The sequence below is a fragment of the Cherax quadricarinatus genome, chromosome 59, assembly GCF_038502225.1.
Source record: "Cherax quadricarinatus isolate ZL_2023a chromosome 59, ASM3850222v1, whole genome shotgun sequence".
Classification (NCBI taxonomy): domain Eukaryota; kingdom Metazoa; phylum Arthropoda; class Malacostraca; order Decapoda; family Parastacidae; genus Cherax; species Cherax quadricarinatus.
This window is the reverse complement of record NC_091350.1, coordinates 14,572,434-14,599,100: the sequence shown is the minus strand read 5'-3', so window position 1 is coordinate 14,599,100 and position 26,667 is coordinate 14,572,434. Positions and strand designations below refer to the sequence as shown.

The window sequence follows — 26,667 nt, the reverse complement described above, 5'->3', positions numbered from 1 at the left end:
AATACAACAATAAATACCATACGAAAATACACTGCAAAGTCGCTGATTTATTCAAAAAAAATGGTCAAAGTTTTTTTTTTCTCATTATGCACTGTGTGCTGCAGGATTTTTTTTAGACTGTGCACACTGACCACATAGACCCATTCTTTCATATGAAGGCCTACCAGCTTTCTCCCACTAGATTTGAGGCCGCTAGAATTTATGAGTACTAGTACGTCAAAAACCCCTACGCGTAAGACGTACTAGTACGACGAAAACCCTCAAAGGGTTAAACTAAAACTTTCCCCATGAAGATAAGAGGAAATAAACAAGAACTAGAAAGAAAATTGAAGAAAACCCAGAGAGGTGTGTATATATATGCTTGTACATGTATGTGTAGTGTGACCTAAGAGTAAGAAGAAGTAGCAAGACGTACCTGAAATCTTGCATGTGTATGAGACAGAAAAAAAAGACACCAGCAATCCTACCATCGTGTAAAACAATTACAGGCTTCCGTTTTACACTCCCTTGGTAGGACAGTAGTACCTCCCTGGGTGGTTGCTGTCTACCAACTTGCTACCTATGATGACTGTACATATGTAAATATATATAATAGAACATTACTAATATATGTACAACATTTTTGTATGTTTTTTGTTGTAAACAAGTTTTCTAAGCAATATAATGATGAACAAATGAGTGCAGTTATTGTGCTGAATACAATGAGTGTACATTATACACTATATTGGTCTCACAAGCCACAAAAGTTACTGGGAAAAAATACTGGAAAAGAAAAGAAAAAAAGTAACAAAAACGTAAAATAAAAAAATGCGACTTTACGGAAGTCGCGGATGTTGCTGCCACCCAGTCACTGAGGGTCAGCTTCACGCCTCTATATCTCAGTAAGTACAGATTGGATTTTTTTTTGTTTTATTACCTATAGAAAAATAATATCTTTAATTCTGTAAGTTTTTTTATTTTTTTTTTTAAATTCTTGGACCCTGGCTGACACTTTGAGATTTGGCCTCTGGATCCTAAAAGGGTTAATACAACATGACATCAGGAATCCCTGGTGTTTGCCATGCTATTTGCTCTAGCTGGTGCTCAATTGAACTGGTGCTCCCACAAGGTACTAAGTGGTCCAAGATTTTTTTAATAATGCACACACCAAGTGTTAAGATCCATTCTATACTGACCAGGCATCTCAGGCCAATCGTGCCAAATTTGGAGGTAGGAAAAATAAAACGTTGATTTACATTTGGAGCGTTAGTGGTACTAATGTAGATCTACGTCTGGACAGTTAAGGGTTAAAGAGAGAATAATTAAATACAAAGTATTTAGTCAATGTAGGTGAAGTCATATGCAGTGTGACCCAATGCTGAGGTTCAGGCATTATATGAATGACCTCATGCAGAGATGGTACTGTATACTAGATAATTCTGCACGGAGTTAGTGAGCACTGAACAATGTATTCCTGTACTTTTTCCATTTATTTAACCAAAGGTTATTTATACAAAATGCATCCAGGTACCAGAACTTTAAACTGAATCAAACATATTTTACCAGTGATCTAATTAGACTACCAGAGTGAAACCTTGTTGTGGGTTGTCACTAAGTGTACTCCAATCTCTTACCTTTTTAGTCACATATGGTCGCAGTGGTCTAGGAAATCTGATAAAAGGAACTTCCGAAAAATTTTCTGAAAATGTTTCCAAATTTTCAGCTTCTGTCACCAGGTTAATCTGCAAGAATTAAAGATATATAACTGTAAAGGTGTTTTGTTAAATACAAAGAAAGGCTGAAACTTTCAAAGCCACAATCATCACATTAAGAAATGCAAAATCAGTGACTTACACAGGTACCAATATGTTTTTTAATCAATCATTTACTAAAAAAAAAAAATCTATAAAGTGGAGCACAATACATTATACAATTAGGGTAAATGACTTATATAAAGTACAGTACTGTACTTTATTGTGCAAGGCATTTTGGGCAGCCATAAAACTAAATTATAATTACTGGTACATGAGAATAAGAATAGTACAGTGGAACCTCGGTATGTGACAATTCATTCCAGAAGGCTGGTCGAGTGCCGCTCAGTTTGAGTATCAAACAAGTTCTTCCCAACCAGTTTTCTGTTTGGTTGGTTGTTATCACTAATCTTCATAGGCCCCATGATGACTTATTTATACAAATACAAATACAAAAAAAAAAAGAAAAAAAAAAATATGCAAAGAAACTGAAATAGTTTACAGCAAAGTTCTGGCAGATTGTATTTGTTTGGTAGAGTGCTGAGCTTTGTTCAAGTAGGGAGCCGGTTGTATACCAAAGTTCCACTGTATGGTGAAACCTTGGTTTTTGTCATTAATTTGTTCCAGAAAGTCTGATGAAAACTAAATTCGACGATAAATGAAGCAGTATTTCCCATAAGAAATATGTAATGTAAATCCAATTAATCTGTTCCAGACACCCAAAAGTATTAACAAAAAATACATTTTATAGAGAATGACTATACAGTGGACCCTCGACCAACGATGGCATCAATTAACGATAAATCTGACTAGCGATACATTTAAACGCAAAATTTTTGCCTCGACTAGCGCTAAAAAACTCGACCAACACTATTTGTTCCGTCAGATGCGTCCACTTCTGGCCGGTGTTTACAAGCCAGCCAGCCACCACGGTCGCTTCCAAGCATACAATCGGAACATTTCATGTTATCACAGCCTTTTTAGTGATTGCACCTGCAAAATAAGTCACCATGGGCCCCAGGAAAGCTTCTAGTGCCAACCCTACAGCAAAAAGGGAGAGAATTACTATGGATATGAAGAAAGAGATCATTGTTAAGTATGAAAGTGGAGTGCGTGTCTCCGAGCTGGCCGGGTTGTACACAAAACCCCAATCAACCATCGCTACTATTGTGGCCAAGAAAATGGCAATCAAGGAAGCTGTTCTTGCCAAAGGTGCAACTATGTTTTCGAAACTGAGATCGCAAATACTCGAAGATGTTGAGAGACTGTTATTGGTGTGGATAAACGAAAAACAGATAGCAGGAGATAACATCTCTCAAGCGATCATATGTAAAAAGGCTAGGAAGTTGCATAACGATTTAATGAAAAAAATGCCAGCAACTAGTGGTGATGTGAGTGAATTTAAGGCCAGCAAAGGTTGGTTTGAGAGATTTAAAGGGAAGGGAAGTAACCCCGGAAAAGGACTTGCCACCTCAAGCCCTAATGGAAGGGGATTCCCCTTCTAAACACTAAGACCATCAACACTCTCCCCTCCTCCCATCCCAACAATCATCACCAGATCTTCAATAAAGGTAAGTGTCATGTAACTGTGCATGTCTTCTTCAGTTTGTGTGTATTAAAATTAATATTTCATGTGGTAAAAAAAAATTTTTTTTCATACTTTGGGGTGTCCTACACGGATTAATTTGATTTCCATTATTTCTTATGGGAAAAATTAACTTGACTAATGATAATTTTGACTAACGATGAGCTCTCAGGAACGGATTAATAGTGTTAGTCGAGGGTCCACTGTAGTTTTATATACAGAAAACAATGAGAAGACTCTTGTTGGCGTATGGAAGACTACCATCCTCTATCACCATCACTACCACCCTCTACCAGTATCACTACCACCCTCTACCACCATCACTACCACCCTCTACCACTATCACTACCACCCTCTACCACCATCACTACCACCCTCTACCACCATCACTACCACCCTCTACCACAATCACTACCACCCTCTGCCTTTGTAGAAGGTTGTAGTGATATTTTTCCACAAAACTTTGCAACTCATTCCCCTTTCGTACTTTGCTACGAGTTCTTTCTTAAATTCTATCGTGTTTTTCGCCTTCTTTATCAAAGGGCTGGCACTCGGAACTTTCTTTGGCCCCATGGTGGCTTACTTACCAGTCACACTCAATAAACAAGCACAAAAAACAATCGATTATTACAAAATGTTTCGGATGAACTCGCAGGGTAACGCTCACTCAACTAGAAACAAAGCCAGACTGACTCAGAATGCGTGGGATACTTTGTGTGGGCATGGGGAGGTGGACACCTTTGGTATGGCGCACCACTGTCAACTCAACGGAAACTGAGGTGATGAATGAAAACTGGGACAAAATTTTGACGAAAGTCGTCAAAACCTGAGTTCGACGAAAACCAGGGCAAACAAAAACTGAGGTTCCACTGTATTTAGTTTATATTTTACTGGAGGTATTCAGTAATTCAGTAAAAAAAATTCTAATTAGTGATACATTAAGGATGAAGCTAGGTACCTGAGTTGAAGGAATGATGGAACAAGAAGAGGGACAATACTGAATGAAAGACAGGTTTCTCCATCAAACATATTACAACTTTAGAACACCTAACCCTGCAATGCTGTATGACTCTTATGGGTTTAGCATGTACTTATGATTATAATAAAAGAATTCTTGAGCATAATAAATTTTTGTCAGGATCATATTAAGGTAAGGAGGTGTTTTTTAACAATAGCTTTGAAGTGGCTGGCAGATAGAGGGACTCTGGAATTTTCAGGCAGAGAGTACCAAATTTTAGGTACTTTTATGCACAGAGCTTTTACACAGGTTGAATCAGACACAGAAAATATCAAAGATTTTTGTGTCTAGTATTATGCCTATGAGTTCTGTTGCAACTATCAAGAAAGAGCTTCAGGGCAGGACTGATATTAGAATTGATTGTCCCGAATATGCAGTATGCACAGTAGTATGAGTGAATATTAAATAAGTTTAGACTTCTGAGGAGTGGAGGAGTGTGTTATCTGGCACTAGACTTAGTGACCATTCATAAAGTAGCTTTTTGTTGTTATTATTATTGGTTTAAAGTGATTTTCTATAGTAGATCCCCAGGCACAAATAACATAGGTAAGGTGGGGATAGATTAGAGAGTAGTATGGTGTAAGTAGTGCTGTTTGAAGTACATAGTAACATATACCTGAGAGAATGCCAGCTAATTTGAATATTCTTTTTCTTATGTGTTGAATGTGGCTGTACAACGTCATGTTGTTGTCAAGGAACAGACCTATGAATTTTCCTTCAGTATTATAAACTTGTGTTTCTCTTATTGCATTGTAAACATCTATTCAAAATCTACACCTTTGTCAAACTCTAAAATTATAACAGTTCAATATTAATTCATCAAATCTGTTCCTTATAAAGAGGAAACTGTAATTCTGTATTTGTGTTTTTCAAAAAACTAGTGTAACAATCCATTAGCTAGTAAGATAAATTAGTTAAGTATCTTAATTATTAAGTTCAACACATTACTTATTCTAAAACCTAGTTGTTATAGTCACTCTCATTCTTATGTTTACAAACATTGATCCAGATTTTAACCTTTAATTAAATGACTTACATTAATCAAACAGTAACTGTAATTATTATACAGCAGACCAAGCTAAGACATTACTCAGAGCTAACAATAACATAATTATCTTTAATTACAATGTCAGATCCTTGAGCAAACATTATGATGACCTCACAGCATTACTCAATTCCCTTAATTCCAGTATGTCAATCATCACACTCAGAGAAACTTGGCTAAAGCCTGGCACTACAGATGTCTATGTCATTCCTGGGTACACAGCTATACACAACTGTAGGACAGACCAGCAAGGGGGTGAAACAACTATATACTACTCAAATCAACTTGACTGTATCAATAATTCTTGCACAAGGGATGAGCATGGTAAATATATTATAGCTAAATTTAAATCAAAAGACCTGCAAAAACCCCTTACAGTCATAAACATCTACAGAGTACCACAGTCAAACATTTATCACTTTAGTGAAAAATTAGGGAATTTGATAACTGATGCACATATGAACAAAGACAACCTAGTACTAACAGGAGATTTCAACATAAATCTACTCCATGACCAGGACCCACAAGTAACTGAATTCACAAACACTATGAGCAACTGCTTGTTACTACCAACAATATCAAAACCTACAAGAATCTCCCAGAATAGTATCTCTTTATTGGACCACATCTGGACTAACATAATCACAGACAACACCACAGACCACTACCCTACCTTTCTCATAACCATCCTAGGTAAACTGCCCCAAGACACTACTGAAGTTACCTTCAGACTTCATAATGAAACAGCTGTAAATAACTTTATAGCAGCTATGAATAATGTTGACTGGCATAATGAGCTTGAAACATATACAGACACTAATGAATGTATTAATAATTTTATAAAAAGAACCCACTACCTCTATAACAAGCATTGCCCTAAAAAAACTAAACAGCTCACAGCAAAGAGACTAAATAGTCCCTGGCTAACACCCACCATCCTCAAATCCATTAACACAAAGCACCAATATGAAAAACAGTACAGAATGGGTCAAATAACTAGATACCAGTCTAAACGTTACTCGTCAGCTCTTACCAGCTTGATAAGAAGGTCTAAAAAATATTGTATTATGAAAACAGATTACAAAACATCAAATGTTATATAAAAAAAGACCTGGAAAACCCTACCTGAAATTCAAAGAACTAAAAGGATATCCAAAAACAAAACAATCAAACTAACAAAATCAGACGAACCCCAACTCCCACCAACAGAAACAGCAAACAGATTCAATGTGTTCTCCACCATAGGAAAGAATCTAGCAAGCAAAATCCCAAGCTCAAACACACGTCCATCAGACTACCTCACAGGCACCTAACCCACATACACTATTCCTAGCTCCAACCAACCCAACGGAGGTCTCGCTCATCATCAACACCCTTAATCCTTTCAGGGTCCCCAGGCCCTCTCCGAGACTTGTTCTCAGGGTCCCCAAATTTAAAAAAAAAAATATTTTTTCTTATGAAAAGATAGAGAATCTTTTCCTAATCATAAAGACACCAAAAGTATGAAATTTGATGGAAAACTTACAGAATTATGCTCTCGCGAAGTTAGCGGTCTCGACGATCTTCACGCATCGGCTATTTTGCCCACTTTGAGCCCTATTTTCGGCCAATTCCAGTGTACTAGTCGACAAAAATCACAAATATTTCGCTAGAACTCCATTTTTTCTATCGAATGAACACAAGAAACCACCCATTTACTGATTTCAACTATCCAATAAAGTGGTCAGAATTTAGCAATTTTGCCAATTTCACACAAATTTCAAAAGATGCCAGTTTCCGAATAGGGTTCAAAATAAACAAGAAAGACATTCCTGGCACTAAAATAACAAGTTCTCTGTTCGTTAGCCATGTCCCCAGGCCCCTCTTATATTTCTTTAGCTTTCCACTTTGAATTTTTATTCTTACAAAAAATAGAAGATTTACTGTTATGCAGACTACTGCATTAATGTAGAAATGGTATAAATAATATCAGCGCACTTGTGAAAGAATATTAGACTCAACAGTTGACATGGCTTGGATGCCTGGCATGATTTGTTTGCTTTTGAACTTTGGTAAAAAATCGAACATTTCTGCTACTTTGAGCTCAATTTCAAGGTACTTTTCATTTTAAAACCAGTCAAAATCATCTCAATTTCTGTAATATATCTTCCATTCTATAAAATGAGACCATGAAAACTAAAATACAACAATAAATACCATACGAAAATGCAGTGCAAAGTCGCTGTTTTAATCCAAAAACACGGTCAAAGTTTTTTTTCTCATTACGCACTGTGTGCTTCAGGATTTTTTTGATACTGCGCACACTGACCACATAGACCCATTATTTCATATGTATGAGTACTTGAAATAGTTGATTAGGCTGTCTCTTGTGTTCAGTTGGTCTACTGGAACTATGTAATTGGCCTAAAATAGGACTCAAGGTGGGCAAAACACCAATGCATAAATATCTTTTACACAGCAATATTTGCAAAAGCATAATTTCGTCAATTTTCCATCAAATTTCATACTTTGTTTTATTACCTTCAGAAAAAGTTTCTCTACCATTTCATAAGACATTTTTTTTTAAAATTCTTAAGACACTGTGAACAAGTTTCAGACTTGGGGGTCTGGACAATGAAAGGATTAACAGTGATATTGAGAGAATTCAGATTTGGGTATGAGATAACAAAAGTTGCGTGGGCTGCAAAAAGAACAGGTCTAAGTTGCTGAGATGAACTTGGAAGACCACTAATGTACATGAGGAGTAGCAGAGGGCCGAGAACACTGCCCTGCTGGACCTTATGTCAACAGGTCAATACTAAACTTAACCCTTTCAGGGTCCATGCTGTAGATCTATGGCTTTATGTTGAGGGTCCAAACCGTAGATCTACGCCATGAGCTCAGCTAACTGTGATAAGCTGTGAGCGGTAAATTTGGGCCTAGAATACATCTATGTGGCATGTGTGTACCACATAAAACAAATCCTGCAGCACAGTGCATACCTGGAGTTTACCTGGAGAGAGTTCCGGGGGTCAACGCCCCCGCGGCCCGGTCTGTGACCAGGCCTCCTGGTGGATCAGAGCCTGATCAACCAGGCTGTTACTGCTGGCTGCACGCAAACCAACGTACGAGCCACAGCCCGGCTGATCAGGAACCGACTTTAGGTGCTTGTCCAGTGCCAGCTTGAAGACTGCCAGGGGTCTGTTGGTAATCCCCCTTATGTATGCTGGGAGGCAGTTGAACAGTCTCGGGCCCCTGACACTTATTGTATGGTCTCTTAACGTGCTAGTGACACCCTTACTTTTCATTGGGGGGATGTTGCATCGTCTGCCAAGTCTTTTGCTTTCGTAGTGAGTGATTTTCGTGTGCAAGTTCGGTACTAGTCCCTCTAGGATTTTCCAGGTGTATATAATCATGTATCTCTCCCGCCTGCGTTCCAGGGAATACAGGTTCAGGAACCTCAAGCGCTCCCAGTAATTGAGGTGTTTTATCTCCGTTATGCGCGCCGTGAAGGTTCTCTGTACATTTTCTAGGTCAGCAATTTCACCTGCCTTGAAAGGTGCTGTTAGATAAGATAAGATAAGATAAGATTTCGTTCGGATTTTTAACCCCGGAGGGTTAGCCACCCAGGATAACCCAAGAAAGTCAGTGCGTCATCGAGGACTGTCTAACTTATTTCCATTGGGGTCCTTAATCTTGTCCCCCAGGATGCGACCCACACCAGTCGACTAACACCCAGGTACCTATTTGCTGCTAGGTGAACAGGACAATAGGTGTAAGGAAACGTGTCGGAATTTCCACCCGCCGGGAATCGAACCCGGGACCTCCGTGTGTGAAGCGGGAGCTTTAGCCACCAGACCACCGGGCAGCAATATTCCAGCCTAGATAGAACAAGTGACCTGAAGAGTGTCATCATGGGCTTGGCATCCCTCGTTTTGAAGGTTCTCATTATCCATCCTGTCATTTTTCTAGCAGATGCGATCGATACAATGTTATGGTCCTTGAAGGTGAGATCCTCCGACATGATCACTCCCAGGTCTTTGATGTCGGGGGCGAAAGATACAGACACATGAAAACAATTTGAATCAGTGCCAAGAGAGAGTGGAATGGCCATAGGCCTAGTGTTGGTGTAGTTGGTATTGCCACATCCCAATACCAAAATTCAAACAGAATAAGTTTGACCCAAGCCAGGGAGATAAAAGACAAGGGTAGTTGAGTTAGAGACTACAGTGTATAGTGCATACAGTGATAGAGGAGTTAGTGAATACAGCGAAGAAGAAATAGAAGAGGTGCCGGAACGGGAAGCATCTTACAGCGTATGAGCGAAGCAGTGCAGGCCTGCCAGCCATAACGTATAGCTTTTTTGTGGTTGCTGGGGTATTGGCCCTGTATATTACTGATAGCTGAGGGTCACAAACCCTGCTCTGGAGAGCTAAATACAGTAGGTTAGGTTCCAGGCTACCGCCATAAAGTGGAACACCCTTTTTTTCTACTTATAAATGCATACAAATACTAGATAACAAGTTTACACTAACATATATTAAGTTAGCAATAGAACTAGGCATCAAAAAACATTAAAAAAGTACAATACACACATAGTGCACTAATTACTTACCTTAAAATATTTATAGTCTTAATCTAGGGTGAGACAAGTAGTATTTATTGTAAGAAATCAAGTGTGGTAAGAGCAGCATGCCAAAGCCACTTATATGCATAGCATTATGGGCTGGCTTAAAATTAACTTAAGATTAACTAAGCAATGATGAAATCAGTGATAAGACATTATTGTAAACAGATAACTATAAAATACAAATGAGTATTACAAAGACAGGTCCAATGGTTGCATGCATTGCTGTTCATTCAGTAGAATGGAGTATTCTGTTAGGTAGTGTATTTAAAAAAATAACAAAGTTAGGTTTAACATTTGTGTGATATAATTGTGAGTAACATTTAGGATATATTAGTAGGTAGTAGGTTGGTAGACAGCAACCACCCAGGGAAGTACTACCGTCCTGCCAGATGACTGTGAACAAAAACCTGTAACTGTTTTGCATGATGGTAGGATTGCTGGTTTCTTTTTCTGTCTCATAAACACGCTAAGATAACAGGGATATCTTGCTACTCCTACTTACACTTTGGTCACACTTCACAGACACGCACATGCATATATATATATACATACATCTAGGTTTTTCTCCTTTTTCTAAATAGCTCTTGTTCTTTTTTATTTCTTCTATTGTCCATGGGGAAGTGGAAAAGAATCTTTCCTCCGTAAGCCATGCGTGTCGTATGAGGCGACTAAAATGCCGGGAGCAATGGGCTAGTAACCCCTTCTCCTGTATACAATTACTAAAAAAGAGAAGAAGAAAAACTTTATAAAACTGGGTTGCTTAAATGTGCGTGGATATAGTGCGGATGACAAGAAACAGATGATTGCTGATGTTATGAATGAAAAGAAGTTGGATGTCCTGGCCCTAAGCGAAACAAAGCTGAAGGGGGTAGGAGAGTTTCAGTGGGGGGAAATAAATGGGATTAAATCTGGAGTATCTGAGAGAGTTAGAGCAAAGGAAGGGGTAGCAGTAATGTTAAATGATCAGTTATGGAAGGAGAAAAGAGAATATGAATGTGTAAATTCAAGAATTATGTGGATTAAAGTAAAGGTTGGATGCGAGAAGTGGGTCATAATAAGCGTGTATGCACCTGGAGAAGAGAGGAATGCAGAGGAGAGAGAGAGATTTTGGGAGATGTTAAGTGAATGTATAGGAGCCTTTGAACCAAGTGAGAGAGTAATTGTGGTAGGGGACTTGAATGCTAAAGTAGGAGAAACTTTTAGAGAGGGTGTGGTAGGTAAGTTTGGGGTGCCAGGTGTAAATGATAATGGGAGCCCTTTGATTGAACTTTGTATAGAAAGGGGTTTAGTTATAGGTAATACATATTTTAAGAAAAAGAGGATAAATAAGTATACACGATATGATGTAGGGCGAAATGACAGTAGTTTGTTGGATTATGTATTGGTAGATAAAAGACTGTTGAGTAGACTTCAGGATGTACATGTTTATAGAGGGGCCACAGATATATCAGATCACTTTCTAGTTGTAGCTACACTGAGAGTAAAAGGTAGATGGGATACAAGGAGAATAGAAGCATCAGGGAAGAGAGAGGTGAAGGTTTATAAACTAAAAGAGGAGGCAGTTAGGGTAAGATATAAACAGCTATTGGAGGATAGATGGGCTAATGAGAGCATAGGCAATGGGGTCGAAGAGGTATGGGGTAGGTTTAAAAATGTAGTGTTAGAGTGTTCAGCAGAAGTTTGTGGTTACAGGAAAGTGGGTGCAGGAGGGAAGAGGAGCGATTGGTGGAATGATGATGTAAAGAGAGTAGTAAGGGAGAAAAAGTTAGCATATGAGAAGTTTTTACAAAGTAGAAGTGATGCAAGGAGGGAAGAGTATATGGAGAAAAAGAGAGAAGTTAAGAGAGTGGTGAAGCAATGTAAAAAGAGAGCAAATGAGAGAGTGGGTGAGATGTTATCAACAAATTTTGTTGAAAATAAGAAAAAGTTTTGGAGTGAGATTAACAAGTTAAGAAAGCCTAGAGAACAAATGGATTTGTCAGTTAAAAATAGGAGAGGAGAGTTATTAAATGGAGAGTTAGAGGTATTGGGAAGATGGAAGGAATATTTTGAGGAATTGTTAAATGTTGATGAAGATAGGGAAGCTGTGATTTCGTGTATAGGGCAAGGAGGAATAACATCTTGTAGGAGTGAGGAAGAGCCAGTTGTGAGTGTGGGGGAAGTTCGTGAGGCAGTAGGTAAAATGAAAGGGGGTAAGGCAGCCGGGATTGATGGGATAAAGATAGAAATGTTAAAAGCAGGTGGGGATATAGTTTTGGAGTGGTTGGTGCAATTATTTAATAAATGTATGGAAGAGGGTAAGGTACCTAGGGATTGGCAGAGAGCATGCATAGTTCCTTTGTATAAAGGCAAAGGGGATAAAAGAGAGTGCAAAAATTATAGGGGGATAAGTCTGTTGAGTGTACCTGGTAAAGTGTATGGTAGAGTTATAATTGAAAGAATTAAGAGTAAGACGGAGAATAGGATAGCAGATGAACAAGGAGGCTTTAGGAAAGGTAGGGGGTGTGTGGACCAGGTGTTTACAGTGAAACATATAAGTGAACAGTATTTAGATAAGGCTAAAGAGGTCTTTGTGGCATTTATGGATTTGGAAAAGGCGTATGACAGGGTGGATAGGGGGGCAATGTGGCAGATGTTGCAAGTGTATGGTGTAGGAGGTAGGTTACTGAAAGCAGTGAAGAGTTTTTACGAGGATAGTGAGGCTCAAGTTAGAGTATGTAGGAAAGAGGGAAATTTTTTCCCAGTAAAAGTAGGCCTTAGACAAGGATGTGTGATGTCACCGTGGTTGTTTAATATATTTATAGATGGGGTTGTAAGAGAAGTAAATGCGAGGGTCTTGGCAAGAGGCGTGGAGTTAAAAGATAAAGAATCACACACAAGTGGGAGTTGTCACAGCTGCTCTTTGCTGATGACACTGTGCTCTTGGGAGATTCTGAAGAGAAGTTGCAGAGATTGGTGGATGAATTTGGTAGGGTGTGCAAAAGAAGAAAATTAAAGGTGAATACAGGAAAGAGTAAGGTTATGAGGATAACAAAAAGATTAGGTGATGAAAGATTGAATATCAGATTGGAGGGAGAGAGTATGGAGGAGGTGAACGTATTCAGATATTTGGGAGTGGACGTGTCAGCGGATGGGTCTATGAAAGATGAGGTGAATCATAGAATTGATGAGGGAAAAAGAGTGAGTGGTGCACTTAGGAGTCCGTGGAGACAAAGAACTTTGTCCTTGGAGGCAAAGAGGGGAATGTATGAGAGTATAGTTTTACCAACGCTCTTATATGGGTGTGAAGCGTGGGTGATGAATGTTGCAGCGAGGAGAAGGCTGGAGGCAGTGGAGATGTCATGTCTGAGGGCAATGTGTGGTGTGAATATAATGCAGAGAATTCGTAGTTTGGAAGTTAGGAGGAGGTGCGGGATTACCAAAACTGTTGTCCAGAGGGCTGAGGAAGGGTTGTTGAGGTGGTTTGGACATGTAGAGAGAATGGAGCGAAACAGAATGACTTCAAGAGTGTATCAGTCTGTAGTGGAAGGAAGGCGGGGTAGGGGTCGGCCTAGGAAGGGTTGGAGGGAGGGGGTAAAGGAGGTTTTGTGTGCGAGGGGCTTGGACTTCCAGCAGGCATGCGTGAGCGTGTTTGATAGGAGTGAATGGAGACAAATGGTTTTTAATACTTGACGTACTGTTGGAGTGTGAGCAAAGTAACATTTATGAAGGGATTCAGGGAAACCGGCAGGCCGGACTTGAGTCCTGGAGATGGGAGGTACAGTGCCTGCACTCTGAAGGAGGGGTGTTAATGTTGCAGTTTAAAAACTGTAGTGTAAAGCACCCTTCTGGCAAGACAGTGATGGAGTGAATGATGGTGAAAGTTTTTCTTTTTCGGGCCACCCTGCCTTGGTGGGAATCGGCCGGTGTGATAATAAAATAAAATAATAAGTGTGGTGATATTATTTTTACAATATTGCATAACAGTAAATCTAATTTTTGGTTTGAATAAAAATTCATTATGTGAATAAAAAATCAAAATGGAATTCATTTGTAAAGCCTGAAAATGTAACTAATGAACAGAGGAAATGTTAGTTTAGTGCCAGGAATGCCTGCAGTGTTTATTCTGGACCCTATTTTGAAACTGGAATATTTTGAACTCTGCATTAAATTGGCCAAATTACCAATTTCCAATCACTTTATTTTGTAGTTGAAACAGTTGATGTGGTGATTTCTTGTGCTCATTTGATAGAATAGAAGTAATACCAGTGAAATAGCTAAGAGTTTGGTCGACTGGGAGTCAAAGTCGGCAAAATCGCCAATGCGTAAATATCGCTGACACATCAAAATCTGAGAGAGCATAATTTCATCAATTTTCCATCAAATTTTGTACTTTTTGTTTTATTACCTTCAGAAAAAGATTCTCTACCATTTCATAAGAAAAAATAACAAAATTATTTTTTGAAATTCTTGGACACTGGTGCAAACTGAAATTTGGCCTCTGGACACTGAAAGGGTTAATGACCACATTTATTAACCCTCTGACTGTTTCAGTCGTATACATACATCTCACGAGCCAATGTGTCTGACGTATTAATACACCAAAATTCTAGTGGCTTCAAATCAAGCAGGAGAAAGCTGGTAGACCCACATGTGAGAGAATGGGTCTCCATGGTCAGTGTGCACCATATAAAAAAAAATCGGGGAGCCAGTGGTGCATTGTGGGAATGCCATTTCAGCAGTTCTTGTTCATCATGCCTAGCGGTAAGAAATATGTGACTCCCTGGCAAATCTGGGACTCCTCTCTTCCCAAGTGATGCTCTAACACAGATGGAAGTGTCAGTGAAGATCAATTTCATGGTTTTGAGGAGTTTGTGACCAAAAGCAATGCCCAGGATATCAGAAGAATGAAGGAGAATGAAGAATGAAGGAGAGTGAAGGAGAATGAAAGAGAATGAAAGAGAATGAGAGAGAATGAAGGAGAATGAAAGGGAAAGAAAGAGAAAGAAATAGAATGAAGGAGAAAGAAGAAAGAAAGATAATTAGGTAGTAGGATGGAGTTGAAGCAAGCATTCAACCCCATTGTTTTGATAGGCAGTAGGGGGAGTGAGAAATGATACCGAGATTATAAAGTCACTTAAAAATAACTCGGGGAATCTGTCTCATGTCCCACCATTATTGTACAAGTGAGCGGCCCATGCTCTTTCGCATGCTATTTCATTACTTTTTAACAAGTCACTATAAACTAGCATCTTCCCAAAACTACTCAAGACGGCAAGGGTTACACCAATACATAAAGGTGGTGACCCTACAGATTTAAACAACTATAGTCCAATATCAAACTTACCATTGCTATCCAAAATCTTTGAGAAACTCATGCACAGGAGACTATATTCATTTATAACGGCAAAAAACATACTTAACCCCTGCCAATTTGGATTCAGGAAAAATAAAAGCACTAATGATGCAATCATAAAAATGCTAGATATGCTTTACACAGCATTGGAAAATAAGGAATATCCACTAGGAATTTTTATTGACCTAAGAAGAGCTTTTGACACAGTAGACCACGGCATCCTACTCCACAAAATTGACCATTATGGTATAAGAGGTCATGCACTTGCATATTTCAAATCTTACCTTACTAATAGGTATCAGTATGTCACCATTAAAGACACAGCATCATCAACACTGCCACTTGATACTGGAGTTCTGCAGGGAAGTGTCCTTGGTCCCCTGGTCTTCCTCATATACATCAATGATCTTCCAAACATATCCCAACACCTGAACCCCATTCTCTTTGCTGACAACACGACTTATGTCATCTCTCACCCTAATCTTGCCACCCTCAACACCATTGTTAATGAGGAGCTGATCAAAATATCGACTTGGATGACAGCCAATAAACTTACGCTTAACACTGACAAAACCTACTATATTATGTTTGGTAGCAGAGCAGGTGTTGCGCAACTTAACACTAAGATCGACAACACTCTAATTGCCAGACATAATGAGGGCAAATTCCTTGGCCTATACCTCGACAACAACCTAAATTTCAGCACCCATATCCAACACACAACAAAAAAAGTATCCAAAATGGTGGGGATCCTCTCCAAGATGCGATATTACGTGCCGCAAACTGCCCTTCTCACACTATACCATTCACTTATATATCCATACCTCACCTATGCTATCTGTGCTTGGGGTTCAACTGCAGCAACACACCTAAAGCCAATAATAACCCAACAAAAAGCCGCAGTAAGAATAATCACTAAATCCCATCCCTGACAACACACCCCCCCACTCTTCATAGATCTAAACTTACTCCCTGTTCAGAACATCCACACTTACTACTGTGCAATCTATATCTACAGGACCTTAAATTCCAATATTAACCTTGACCTAAAACGCTTTCTTAATAGTTGTGACAGGATCCACAGGCATAACACCAGACACAAACATCTCTATGACATTCCCCGTGTCCGACTAAACCTTTACAAAAATTCACTGTATTTCAAAGGACCTAAAATCTGGAACACCCTACCTGAAAACTCTAGAACTGCAGACACATTCATCACCTTCAAAACTACCATTAGAAAACATCTTATCTCCCTGATGCACCCTGTCAACTAATTACACAAATACCACCTGGTGGTTCACACTTACACTCACTCACCAATTTGACCATAAACAGAAATATCAATCTCACTATTAAAATAATGAATCCTAACTAGTCATAAGTTGGCCTGTGATACTCCAATACTGAAACTATGTATTGTGCCAAAACAAAAGCATTCACATTGCTAAACTCACAAACTAGTATTTAGTCACTTAGCCATAATACCAACTTACCTCATAATTTGTAATATTTTAAATTTAAGAATTAATCTAAGTCTGCCTGAAATGCCTAGCCATGCTAGGTGTTCTAGTGGTACACTCTGTAATTATTATTTTACTACATGTAAACCACACAATAACCAAATTCTGTAAACTCAGCATTGTAATCCTTATAGAGAATAAACTTTGAATTTGAATTTGAATGAGTGGGTATGTGAGACGTGTCCGTTATGTTAGGGTACTCACCTATTTGTACTCACCTATTTGTGGTTGCAGGGGTCGAGTCTTAGCTCCTGGCCCTGCCTCTTCACCGGTTGCTACTGGGCCCTCTCTCTCCCCGCTCCGTGAGCTTTATCAAACCTCGTCTTAAAACTGTGTATGGTTCCTGCCTCCACTACGTCATTTTCTAGGCTATTCCACTGCCTGACCACTCTATGACTGAAGAAATACTTCCTAATATCTCTGATTCATTTGTGTCTTCAACTTCCAATTGTGGCCTCTTGTTTCTGTGTCCCCTCCCTGGAACATCCTGTCTTTGTCCACCTTGTCTATTCCATGCAAAATTTTATATGTCGTTATCATGTCTCCCCTGACCCTCCTGTCCTCCAGTGTCGTCAGGCCGATTTCCCTTAATCTTTCTTCATAGGACATTCCCCTTAGCTCTGGAACTAACCTTGTCGCAAACCTTTGTACTTTCTCTAGTTTCTTGACGTGCTTTATCAAGTGCGGGTTCCAAACAGGTGCTGCATACTCCAGTATGGGCCTGACATACACGGTGTACAGTGTCTTGAACGATTCCTTACTAAGGTATCGGAATGCTGTTCTCAGGTTTGCCAGGCGCCCATATGCTGCAGCAGTTATCTGATTGATGTGTGCTTCCGGAGACATGCTCGGTGTTATACTCACCCCAAGATCTTTCTCCTTGAGTGAGGTTTGCAGTCTTCGGCCACCTAGCCTATACTCTGTCTGTGGTCTTCTGTGCCCTTCCCCATCTTCATGACTTTGCATTTGGCAGGATTAAATTCGAGAAGCCATTTGCTGGACCAGGTGTCCAGGTCTCTTTGAAGTCCTGCCTGGTCCTCATCTGATTTAATTCTCCTCATTAACTTCACATCATCTGCAAACAGGGACACTTCTGAGTCTAACCCTTCCATCATGTTGTTCACATATACCAAAAATAGCACTGGTCCTAGGACCGACCCCTGTGGGACCCCGCTCGTCACAGGTGCCCACTGTGATACATCATTACGTACCATGACTCGTTGTTGCCTCCCTGTCAGGTATTCTCTGATCCATTGTAGTGCCCTTCCTGTTATATGCGCCTGATGCTCTAGCTCTAGGGTGTGTGTGTGTGCGTGTGTGCATTACTATCCTGCCACCCGAGTCAAGCGAGGGGAGAGGGAGGAGGAGAGGGAGGGATAATCTTGCTGCCAGGCTTTTGGGCCTATCCTAGAATCTCCACATGCATGCTGCTATGTACCGAGAGAGCCTGTACCGAGAGTACCATGCCTATGCCTTTGCACCTACTCGTGCATATCTGGATCTATACTTACTTAATGAGTAAACACCTGTGCAACTACACATGTATACCTGGAGCTATACTTACTGAGTAAACACCTGTGCACCTACTTGTGCATACCTGGAGCTGTACTTACTAAATAAACACCTGTGCACCTACTCGTGTATAGCTGGAGCTGTACTTACTGAGTAAACACCTATGCACCTATTTGTGTATACCTGGAGCTATACTTACTTACCCTCTTCAAGGGGGGCTCCTTGGCGTGGTGAAGAGGCTCTTGGTCTGAGGAATTCGAGGGGTCGGTCTCCTTCCTTGGACCGAACCTAATTACTCCCCCCAATCCCCCCTTCCCTATCCCATCCTCCCTTTTTCTTTTCCTCCTCCCACCCCTCACTTTTGCCCTTCCTATTTTGGCCTATGGGATTTTTCCCACAGGTGTGCTAGTTCCTGGGTAGGGGAAAGGGTACTGGAGTCCATCCCATTGCGTTGAGGTTCTTGGCAGTGGCGTAGTTTGCCGTGGAATCTGGATCGCCTGGGGATGTCCCGATCCTTCTCCAGTATCCCGGAGGGTGGCTTTGGGTGTCTTTCGGGCGATGGGTGTATCTCTTGAAGCCACCTTTCGGATTCCGGGGGTGGTGGCCAAAGGAGGTATGCTTTGTGGCGGATATCCGGCCACCCTCTCTTTTGTCCACCAAGGTAGCTTGGCAGATGTGATGTTGCTATCCCAGATTGCTGGTTTACTGGCATGATGGGTAGGGTATGGCACTGGTTCCATGCTGCATCTGCGCTACTTGTGGTGCTGAGGTCCTCTTGGGGGTGGAGGGAGATTTCTGGTCCTTTCATTCCTCCTAGGAACTATCCCTCCCCGGTCCCCCCTTTTTTTTTATTCTTTTTTTTATTTTTATTTTCTTTTCTTCTTTCTTTTTTTTTCTTAAAAACAAAAAGAAAGAAGTAACCTAACCATGGAGTACCCAATCCATGACCCCGCTACCCCCAGGCCCCTTATTGTTACCGCACCCCGTTCTGACCTCACCTCGTCTTTTGGCCACTCTTTGGACATTTCTAAGGCCCCTGTACCTCTTGCTGGTGCTGTTTCCTCACCCGCTTCAGGTACCGGGGCTTCCACTGACTCCTTCGATTTGTCTGACCTCTGCTCTCCTTTGACTATGCTTCCGGCTTCTCCCTCTACGGTGCGGCAATATTCGAATCGCCAGCCCATCCCACGTCGGACCGACTCTGGTCCCACTTCTAAATGTCAACGACAATCTCCTAATGATGTTACTTCGTTACCTTCCCTTTCTACTCGGAAAAGACCGACACGTCATGCACTCCCTCTCCACACTCAGTTTCAGACCACACAATGGACTAAATTCTTTACATTAAGACCGACTTCTTCTACTGCCTATCTTTCCGACCATAGTATTGGCAAAGCACTCCTACACCACGTTGGTAGAGATATTTCCTTTCATGCTCTTAAGAGTGGTACACGCATCATCACAGTCCAGAATTCTACTCAAGCTCATAATCTTTCTCTTCTTTCACATATTGATACTATTCCTATCACTATCAAAAAACATCATTCCCTTAATTCTTGTAGTGGTACTGTTATTCTGCCCTATACCATAGTCCAACAGAATTTCCAGACCTGTGGCACTGACATTCTCAAACAGCTGGAACTCCAAGATCTCCCAATTCTCAAGGTAGACACTTATGTTCTTCCTGCCTGGGGGCGAAGACAATACCCTTGCAATGTGGCTCGTTTAACTTTTGACAGCCGTGAACTCCCATCCTCTGTTTATGTAGCAGGACATCGGTTACAAATTCGGAAGGTGATCCCTACGCCACAACAGTGTAGGAATTGCTGGCGATTTGGCCACCCAGCAAAATATTGCAGATCTATAGCCGAATGCCCAGTCTGTGGTGCCGATGACCATTCTAATACGTCTTGCAGTCGAACTCCCTCTTGCCTCAATTGTCACGAGGCTCACCCTTCGTACTCTCGCCGTTGCCAAGTCTACTTAAATTAGCGGGAAATTCATTGCCTCAAAGAGGCAGAAGGTCTCCCTTATGCTATGGCAGTTTCTCATCTCCGCCTCTAAGGGAGACTGCCCCGTGTTTCTTATTCTCGTGTTTCAAAGCATCCCCCCACTTCTGGGGTCACATCTTCTGCAGCCTCCTCTGCGGTTGCCAGTCCCATAGCCACTCCTGTATCTAATTCTTTTGCTGTCCTGGGCTCAGACATCCCTACTTCAACTCCTCAGTCTGTCCTCACTTCTTCGTATCCTCCCTCACAAACCCCCGTATCGACAAGACCTCGTACGACACCTCCTCCCAATCGTCCCTCTACTTCTCAGAGGTCCAACAAATCTCCTTTAACCCCTCCTTCTCTTCATCCACCTCCACATTTTATCTTCCCAGTCTCTGTACCTGAGTCTTCCCCTTTCACTGGCTCTGTTAAAAGTGTGGAGGTTCATCCTCCTCCTCGTACTGTGCCTTCCTTCCCTGTCCCCTCCCATGTTTCTTCCTCTTCTGCCACCTCCCAGGTTTCTGCCTCTTCTGTCCCCTCCCACACTTCTCCAGTTCCCTTCACCCTTTTGCCCCCCCCTACCTTGGTACAGTCCATTACAACTCCGATCTTTATTCAAACTCCTCCTCCTTCCATCTCCAATATTGTCTCCCATACAACGTCTCTGAACTCCGAAACACTTGAAGCAATCTCTGAATATATTGCAGAGACCAAACCATCAATGGACACTGATCCACCCTCTGTTCCTTCTCTTTCTTCTTCTCCATCTGCGCAACTCCTTTCTTCACAACGCACCGTTCCTTCGCTACTTGAACGTTTTCCTTTGCCACCGCATGTGGACTTTTCTAACCCCTCTAGTCCATAGGCACCCTTACCTGCGGATTTCAGGTATCTTTATCGTTGCCAATCATGGCCTATTTACAGTGGAATATTCGCGGCCTCAGGGGTAATCAGGGTGAGCTTCAGATGTTGCTCTCCCAGTTTTCCCCTGTTGGTGTTTGCTTACAGGAACGAAAATTACACTCTGCCATTACCTATCCTGTCTCAGGCTATAATTTATTGTATTCTTCAGATCCTTTTCCTGATGGGACCTTTAATGAAAGTGCCCTTCTTCTACACACTGATATTCCATACCATCAGCTATTTGTTCATACTTTGCTACATTACACAGCAGCCCGTATCCACTTGCATAGGTGGTATACACTCTTTTCTTTGTATCTCTCTCCTTCTTGGGCATAATCTATCCCAGATATTGCCTTTCTTGTTTCGTCATTACCGCCACCACTTCTGTTACTTGGCGATTTTAATGCCCATCATTTCCTATGGGAGGGGTCTCAGTGTGATTCCCGTGGCATTCAGTTAGAGGCTTTTCTTGCTACCCACCCCCTCCATGTTTTAAATACAGGTACTCACACCCATTTTGATCCTCGGACTCATACTCTCTCTTGCATCGATCTCTCAGTCTGCTCTTCCTCCGCCGCATTAGACTTCACCTGGTCTGTTCTCCCGGATTTACATGACAGCGATCATTTCCCAATCATTCTTACTTCCCCTTCATATTCACCACCTCTTCGTATCCCACGCTGGCAATTTGATCAGGCAAATTGGAACCTTTACTCACAACTAACTGTTTTTAGTGAGGCTCCTTCTTCGTCCTCTATTGATGAGCTTTTACACCTCTTCTCGTCCTCCGTTTTAACCGCAGCTTCTCATTCTATACCCCAAACTTCGGGCAGGCATTCTCAGAAATGCGTGCCTTGGTGGTCTGCTTGTGCTCGTGCAGTACGTTTGAAATGCGCTGCGTGGGGCAGGTACCGGTACAATAGAACCACGGAGAGACTTCTTGATTTTAAGCAAAAGTGTGCGATCGCTCGTCGTGTCATCCGTGATGCTAACCGCACTTGCTGGTGAGATTATGTCTCCACCATCACCTCTGCTTCCTCTATGAGTGCAGTCTGGAAAAAAGTACGAAAACTGAGTGGTAAATATTCTCCTGATCTGGCTCCTGTTCTGCGGGTTGCCGGTGTTGATATAGCAAACCCACTAGATGGTCCGTATTTCTCAGGGGCTCCATCTATGCCCCTCGTTTCTTTCCTCAAAGTCTGCCAGAGAGTTAGCACCCTTGGACTTTTCTTCTCTCAGAAAAGAACAGTATAATGTGCCTTTTACACTTCAGGAACTGGAGGCAACACTCTCAGCTTGCCAATCATCGGAAACTGGGCCCGACAACATTCATATTCGTATGCTACAACATTTACATCAGCCAGCCCTTGCAGTCCTATTATGCCTTTTCAATCTTATTTGATCACAGGGAGTTCTTCCACAGCTGTGGAAATCTGCTATTGTTCTCCCTTTCCGCAAACCGGGTGCTACGGGACATGAAGCCTCCTACTATCGTCCCACTGCTCTTAGCAGTGCAGTTTGCAAAGTGATGGAACGCCTGGTAAATAGACATTTAGTGTGATATTTAGAGACACACAACAGTCTCTCCACTCGTCAATATGGCTTTCGTAAGAGCCGTTCTACCATAGACCCCTTACTACGCTTGGATACATATGTTCGTAATGCCTTTGCGAATAACCACTCGGTTATTGCCATATTTTTTGACCTTGAGAAGGCATATGACACAACTTGGAGGTATAATATTTTGGCCCAAGCCCACTCCTTAGGCCTTTGAGGCAATCTACCATCCTTCCTTAAGAACTTTTTAACTGACAGACATTTCTGTGTTCGGGTTAATAATGTGCTCTCCCAGGACTTTATCCAAGCTGAAGGTGTCCCCCAGGGATGTGTTCTGAGCACAACACTTTTTCTCCTTGCTATAAATGATTTGGCCTCCAGTCTTTCATCCAATATTTGGTCATCACTCTATGTTGATGACTTCACTATAGCTTGTGCAGGCGCTGACTGTCACCTCATTACAGTTTCTCTCCAACATGCGGTCAACTGTGTTTCCAATTGGGCCACCACACATGGGTTTAAATTTACCAAAACTCACCGAATGACTTTCACTAGACGCTCTGTCATCTCCGATCATCCTTTGTACCTCTATGGCTCCCGTATCCCTGAACGTGATACAATCAGGTTTCTAGGCCTCCTCTTTGACCGTAGGTTATCCTGGAAACCTCACATTACCTCTCTGAAGGCAACTTGTCACAGCCGGCTGAACCTTCTTAAAACCCTTGCTCATCTTTCATGGGGAGCTGATCGTCGAACTCTCCTTCTCTTACATTCCGCCCTCATTTTATCGAAATTTGATTATGATGACCAGATCTATTCAGCGGCCTCTCCTGCTACTCTCTCTAGCCTTAACCCCATTCATCACCAAGGATTACGCTTATGCCTTGGTGCTTTTCGCTCTTCCCCTGTTGAGAGCCTCTATGCAGAAGCGAACGTTCCATCCTTATCCGATCGCCGTGATGCCCATTGCCTTCGCTACTATGTACGCTCTCATGATCTCCACAATCCTTCCATTTATAGAATGGGTACCAATATTAGTAGACATTTTTTATTTGCTCGCTGCCCCTGTTTGCTCCATCCCTTCTCCCTTCGCCTACATTTGCTCTTGTCTTCTCTTCAATTACCACCTTTCTATATTCATGTAGCATCTCCCTTTTCCCTACCCCTCTGGGAAGTTCCAGCTGTTCGAGTCTGTTCTTTCTCACTCCCTTGCTCAAAAGCCCAACTGTCTACGGTAGCTTCTCGCTCTCTTTATTTTGACCACTTCCGCTCTCATTCTCATGCCACTGCAGTGTACACAGATGGCTCTAAGTCTTCTGATGGCGTAGGATTCGCAGCAGTGTTTCCGGACAGCATCGTACGAGGGCATTTACTATCTTCGGCTAGTATCTTTACTGCTGAATTGTATGCCATTGTTGCAGCACTTATCCGTATTGCATCTATGCCTGTGTCATCATTTGTGGTTGTCTCAGACTCCCTCAGTGCTTTACAGGCTATACAGAAATTTGATACACCTCACCCCTTAGTCCTCCGTATCCAACTTTGGCTACGCCGCATCTCTTCAAAGCATAAAGATATTGTTTTTTGTTGGGTCCCTGGTCATGTTGACGTACAGGGCAATGAACAGGCAGACACTGCTGCGCGGTCAGCAGTACATGATCTACCAGTTTCATATAGAGGTGTTCCATATACGGACTATTTTGCTGCAATAGCTACCCACCTTCACACCCATTGGCAACAACGTTGGTCTACTCTGCTCGGTAACGAACTTCATTCTATTAAACCGAGTATAGGTTACTGGCCATCTTCTTGTCACCAGTGTTGAGGTTGGGAGACTACTCTCTCCCGTCTTCGCATTGGCCATACTTGTCTTACTCATGGTTATATCTCATGGAGAGGCGCCCTGCTCCTCTCTGTGAGAATTGTCAGGTTCCATTATCGGTTAGCCACATTCTATTAGACTGCCCACTTTATCAACGAGCACGCAGAATATACCTCCAATGTTGTCTTCGCTCCGCTGCTCTCTCTTTACCTTCCCTTCTTGCTGATGGACCCACCTTTCATCCGGACTCTCTCATTGACTTTTTGACAACAACTGACTTACTTCACAAACTCTGATGATACCTTCAGCCCTTTCTACCTCAATCTCTTGCTGCCCTCTACCCCCGCACTATCCCCTGCCCCGCTGTTTTCTGTAACCTACTGATCATCCCTCCCCCCTTATGCCGGCCAATACTCTCTCTTCCTTCCCTACCCTGCAGCGCTGTATAGCCCTTGTGACTTAGCGCTTCTTTTTTATTATAATAATAATATACTTACTTGCTAAATAAATGCCTGTGTACCTACATGTGTATACCTGGAGTTATACTTAATGAATAAACAATGTTAGTGTTAATTGCCCAACCTTACTGCCTCTGGTCCCCACCTTTATTCCCCTTCCTTGCTTCTATTCATCTGTCAGTGATTAGTGCCCTAAGTATGATACAGTAGGGCCCCGCTTTACGGCGTTTCACTTTACGGTTTTCCGCTAATACGGTCATTTCAAATTATGACCAAAACTCGCTTTATGGCTCCCCCACCTGACTTTCTAATACGGTCACCACGCCCCACCCGGTTTGTTTACATTCTTCGTGAGCTCAGTAAGCACTAAGTCTCTCCATTATGTCTGGAAACTCCAAAATTTTAAGTGTTTTTAAAGGTTATTTCATATTTTATATATACTTTTTTGGAATTTGAAGCTACAGGCAGCAGCGGCATCCTACCAGCTCTTCTTCCTCAAGAAACCATTGCTCATCAAAACTTGTGATGGCCTAAGTGAAGGTACAATTACATGAACCCACATAGACCACAAAATGATCCAAGAATACAGTGGACCCCCGCATAACGATATTAATCCGTTCCTGAGAGCTCATTGTTATGCGAAATTATCGTTATGCGAATGAATTTTCCCCATAAGAAATAATGGAAATCAAATTAATCCGTGCAAGACACCCCAAAGTATGAAAAAAAAAATTTTACCACATGAAATATTAATTTTAATACACACAAACTGAAAAAGGCATGCACAGTTACATGACACTTACCTTTATTGAAGATCTGGTGATGATTGATGGGATGGGAGGAGGAGAGAGTCTTAGTGTTTAGAAGGGGAATCCCCTTCCATTAAGACTTGAGGTGTGAAGTCCTTTTCTGGGGTTACTTCCCTTCTTCTTTTAATGCCACTAGGACCAGCTTTAGAGTCACTGGACTTCTGTCGCACAACATATCTGTCCATAGTGGCCTGTACCTCTCGTTCCTTTATGACTTTCCTAAAGTGTTTCATAACAGTGTCAGTGTAATAGTCACCAGCACGGCTTGCAATAGCTGTGTTAGGGTGATTGTCATCAAAAAAGGTTTGCACTTTAAGCCACATTCCACACATTTCCTTAATCTTTGAAGTAGGCAACTTCTTCAATTTCTCTATCCCCTTCTCCGAACCAGTTTCCTCAGGTCTGGCCTCTTGCTGTTGAAGTTGATCTAGCAGCTCATCAGTGGTTAGTTCTTCATTGTCCTCCTCCACCAACTCTTCCACATCATCCCCACTAACCTCCAACCCCAAGGACTTTCCCAATGCCACAATGGATACCTCAACTGGCATAGGATTCCCAGGGTTAGCCTCAAACCCTTCAAAATCCCTTTGGTCTACACATTCTGGCCACAGTTTCTTCCAAGCAGAGTTCAAGGTCCTCTTAGTCACTCCCTCCCAAGCCATACCTACAAGGTTTACACAATTGAGGATATTAACCCTTTCAGGGTCCAAGGCCCAAATCTGGAGTCACGCACCAGTGTCCAAGCATTTTCAAAAAAAAAATTTGTTATT

General features: G+C 41.6%; 1 protein-coding gene across 3 annotated transcripts in view; it reads right to left on the bottom strand.

Annotated features, from left to right (window-relative positions):
- LOC128698732 (uncharacterized aarF domain-containing protein kinase 2-like) overlaps positions 1-26,667 on the bottom strand; it is a 203,902-nt gene that overhangs the window by 36,163 nt on the left and 141,072 nt on the right. For all 3 annotated transcript variants that reach the window (XM_070097763.1, XM_070097762.1, XM_070097761.1), the window contains one exon: positions 1,614-1,721. In XM_070097763.1, the coding sequence (XP_069953864.1) occupies positions 1,614-1,721 (108 nt within the window). The remainder of the gene's footprint in view (positions 1-1,613; positions 1,722-26,667) is intronic.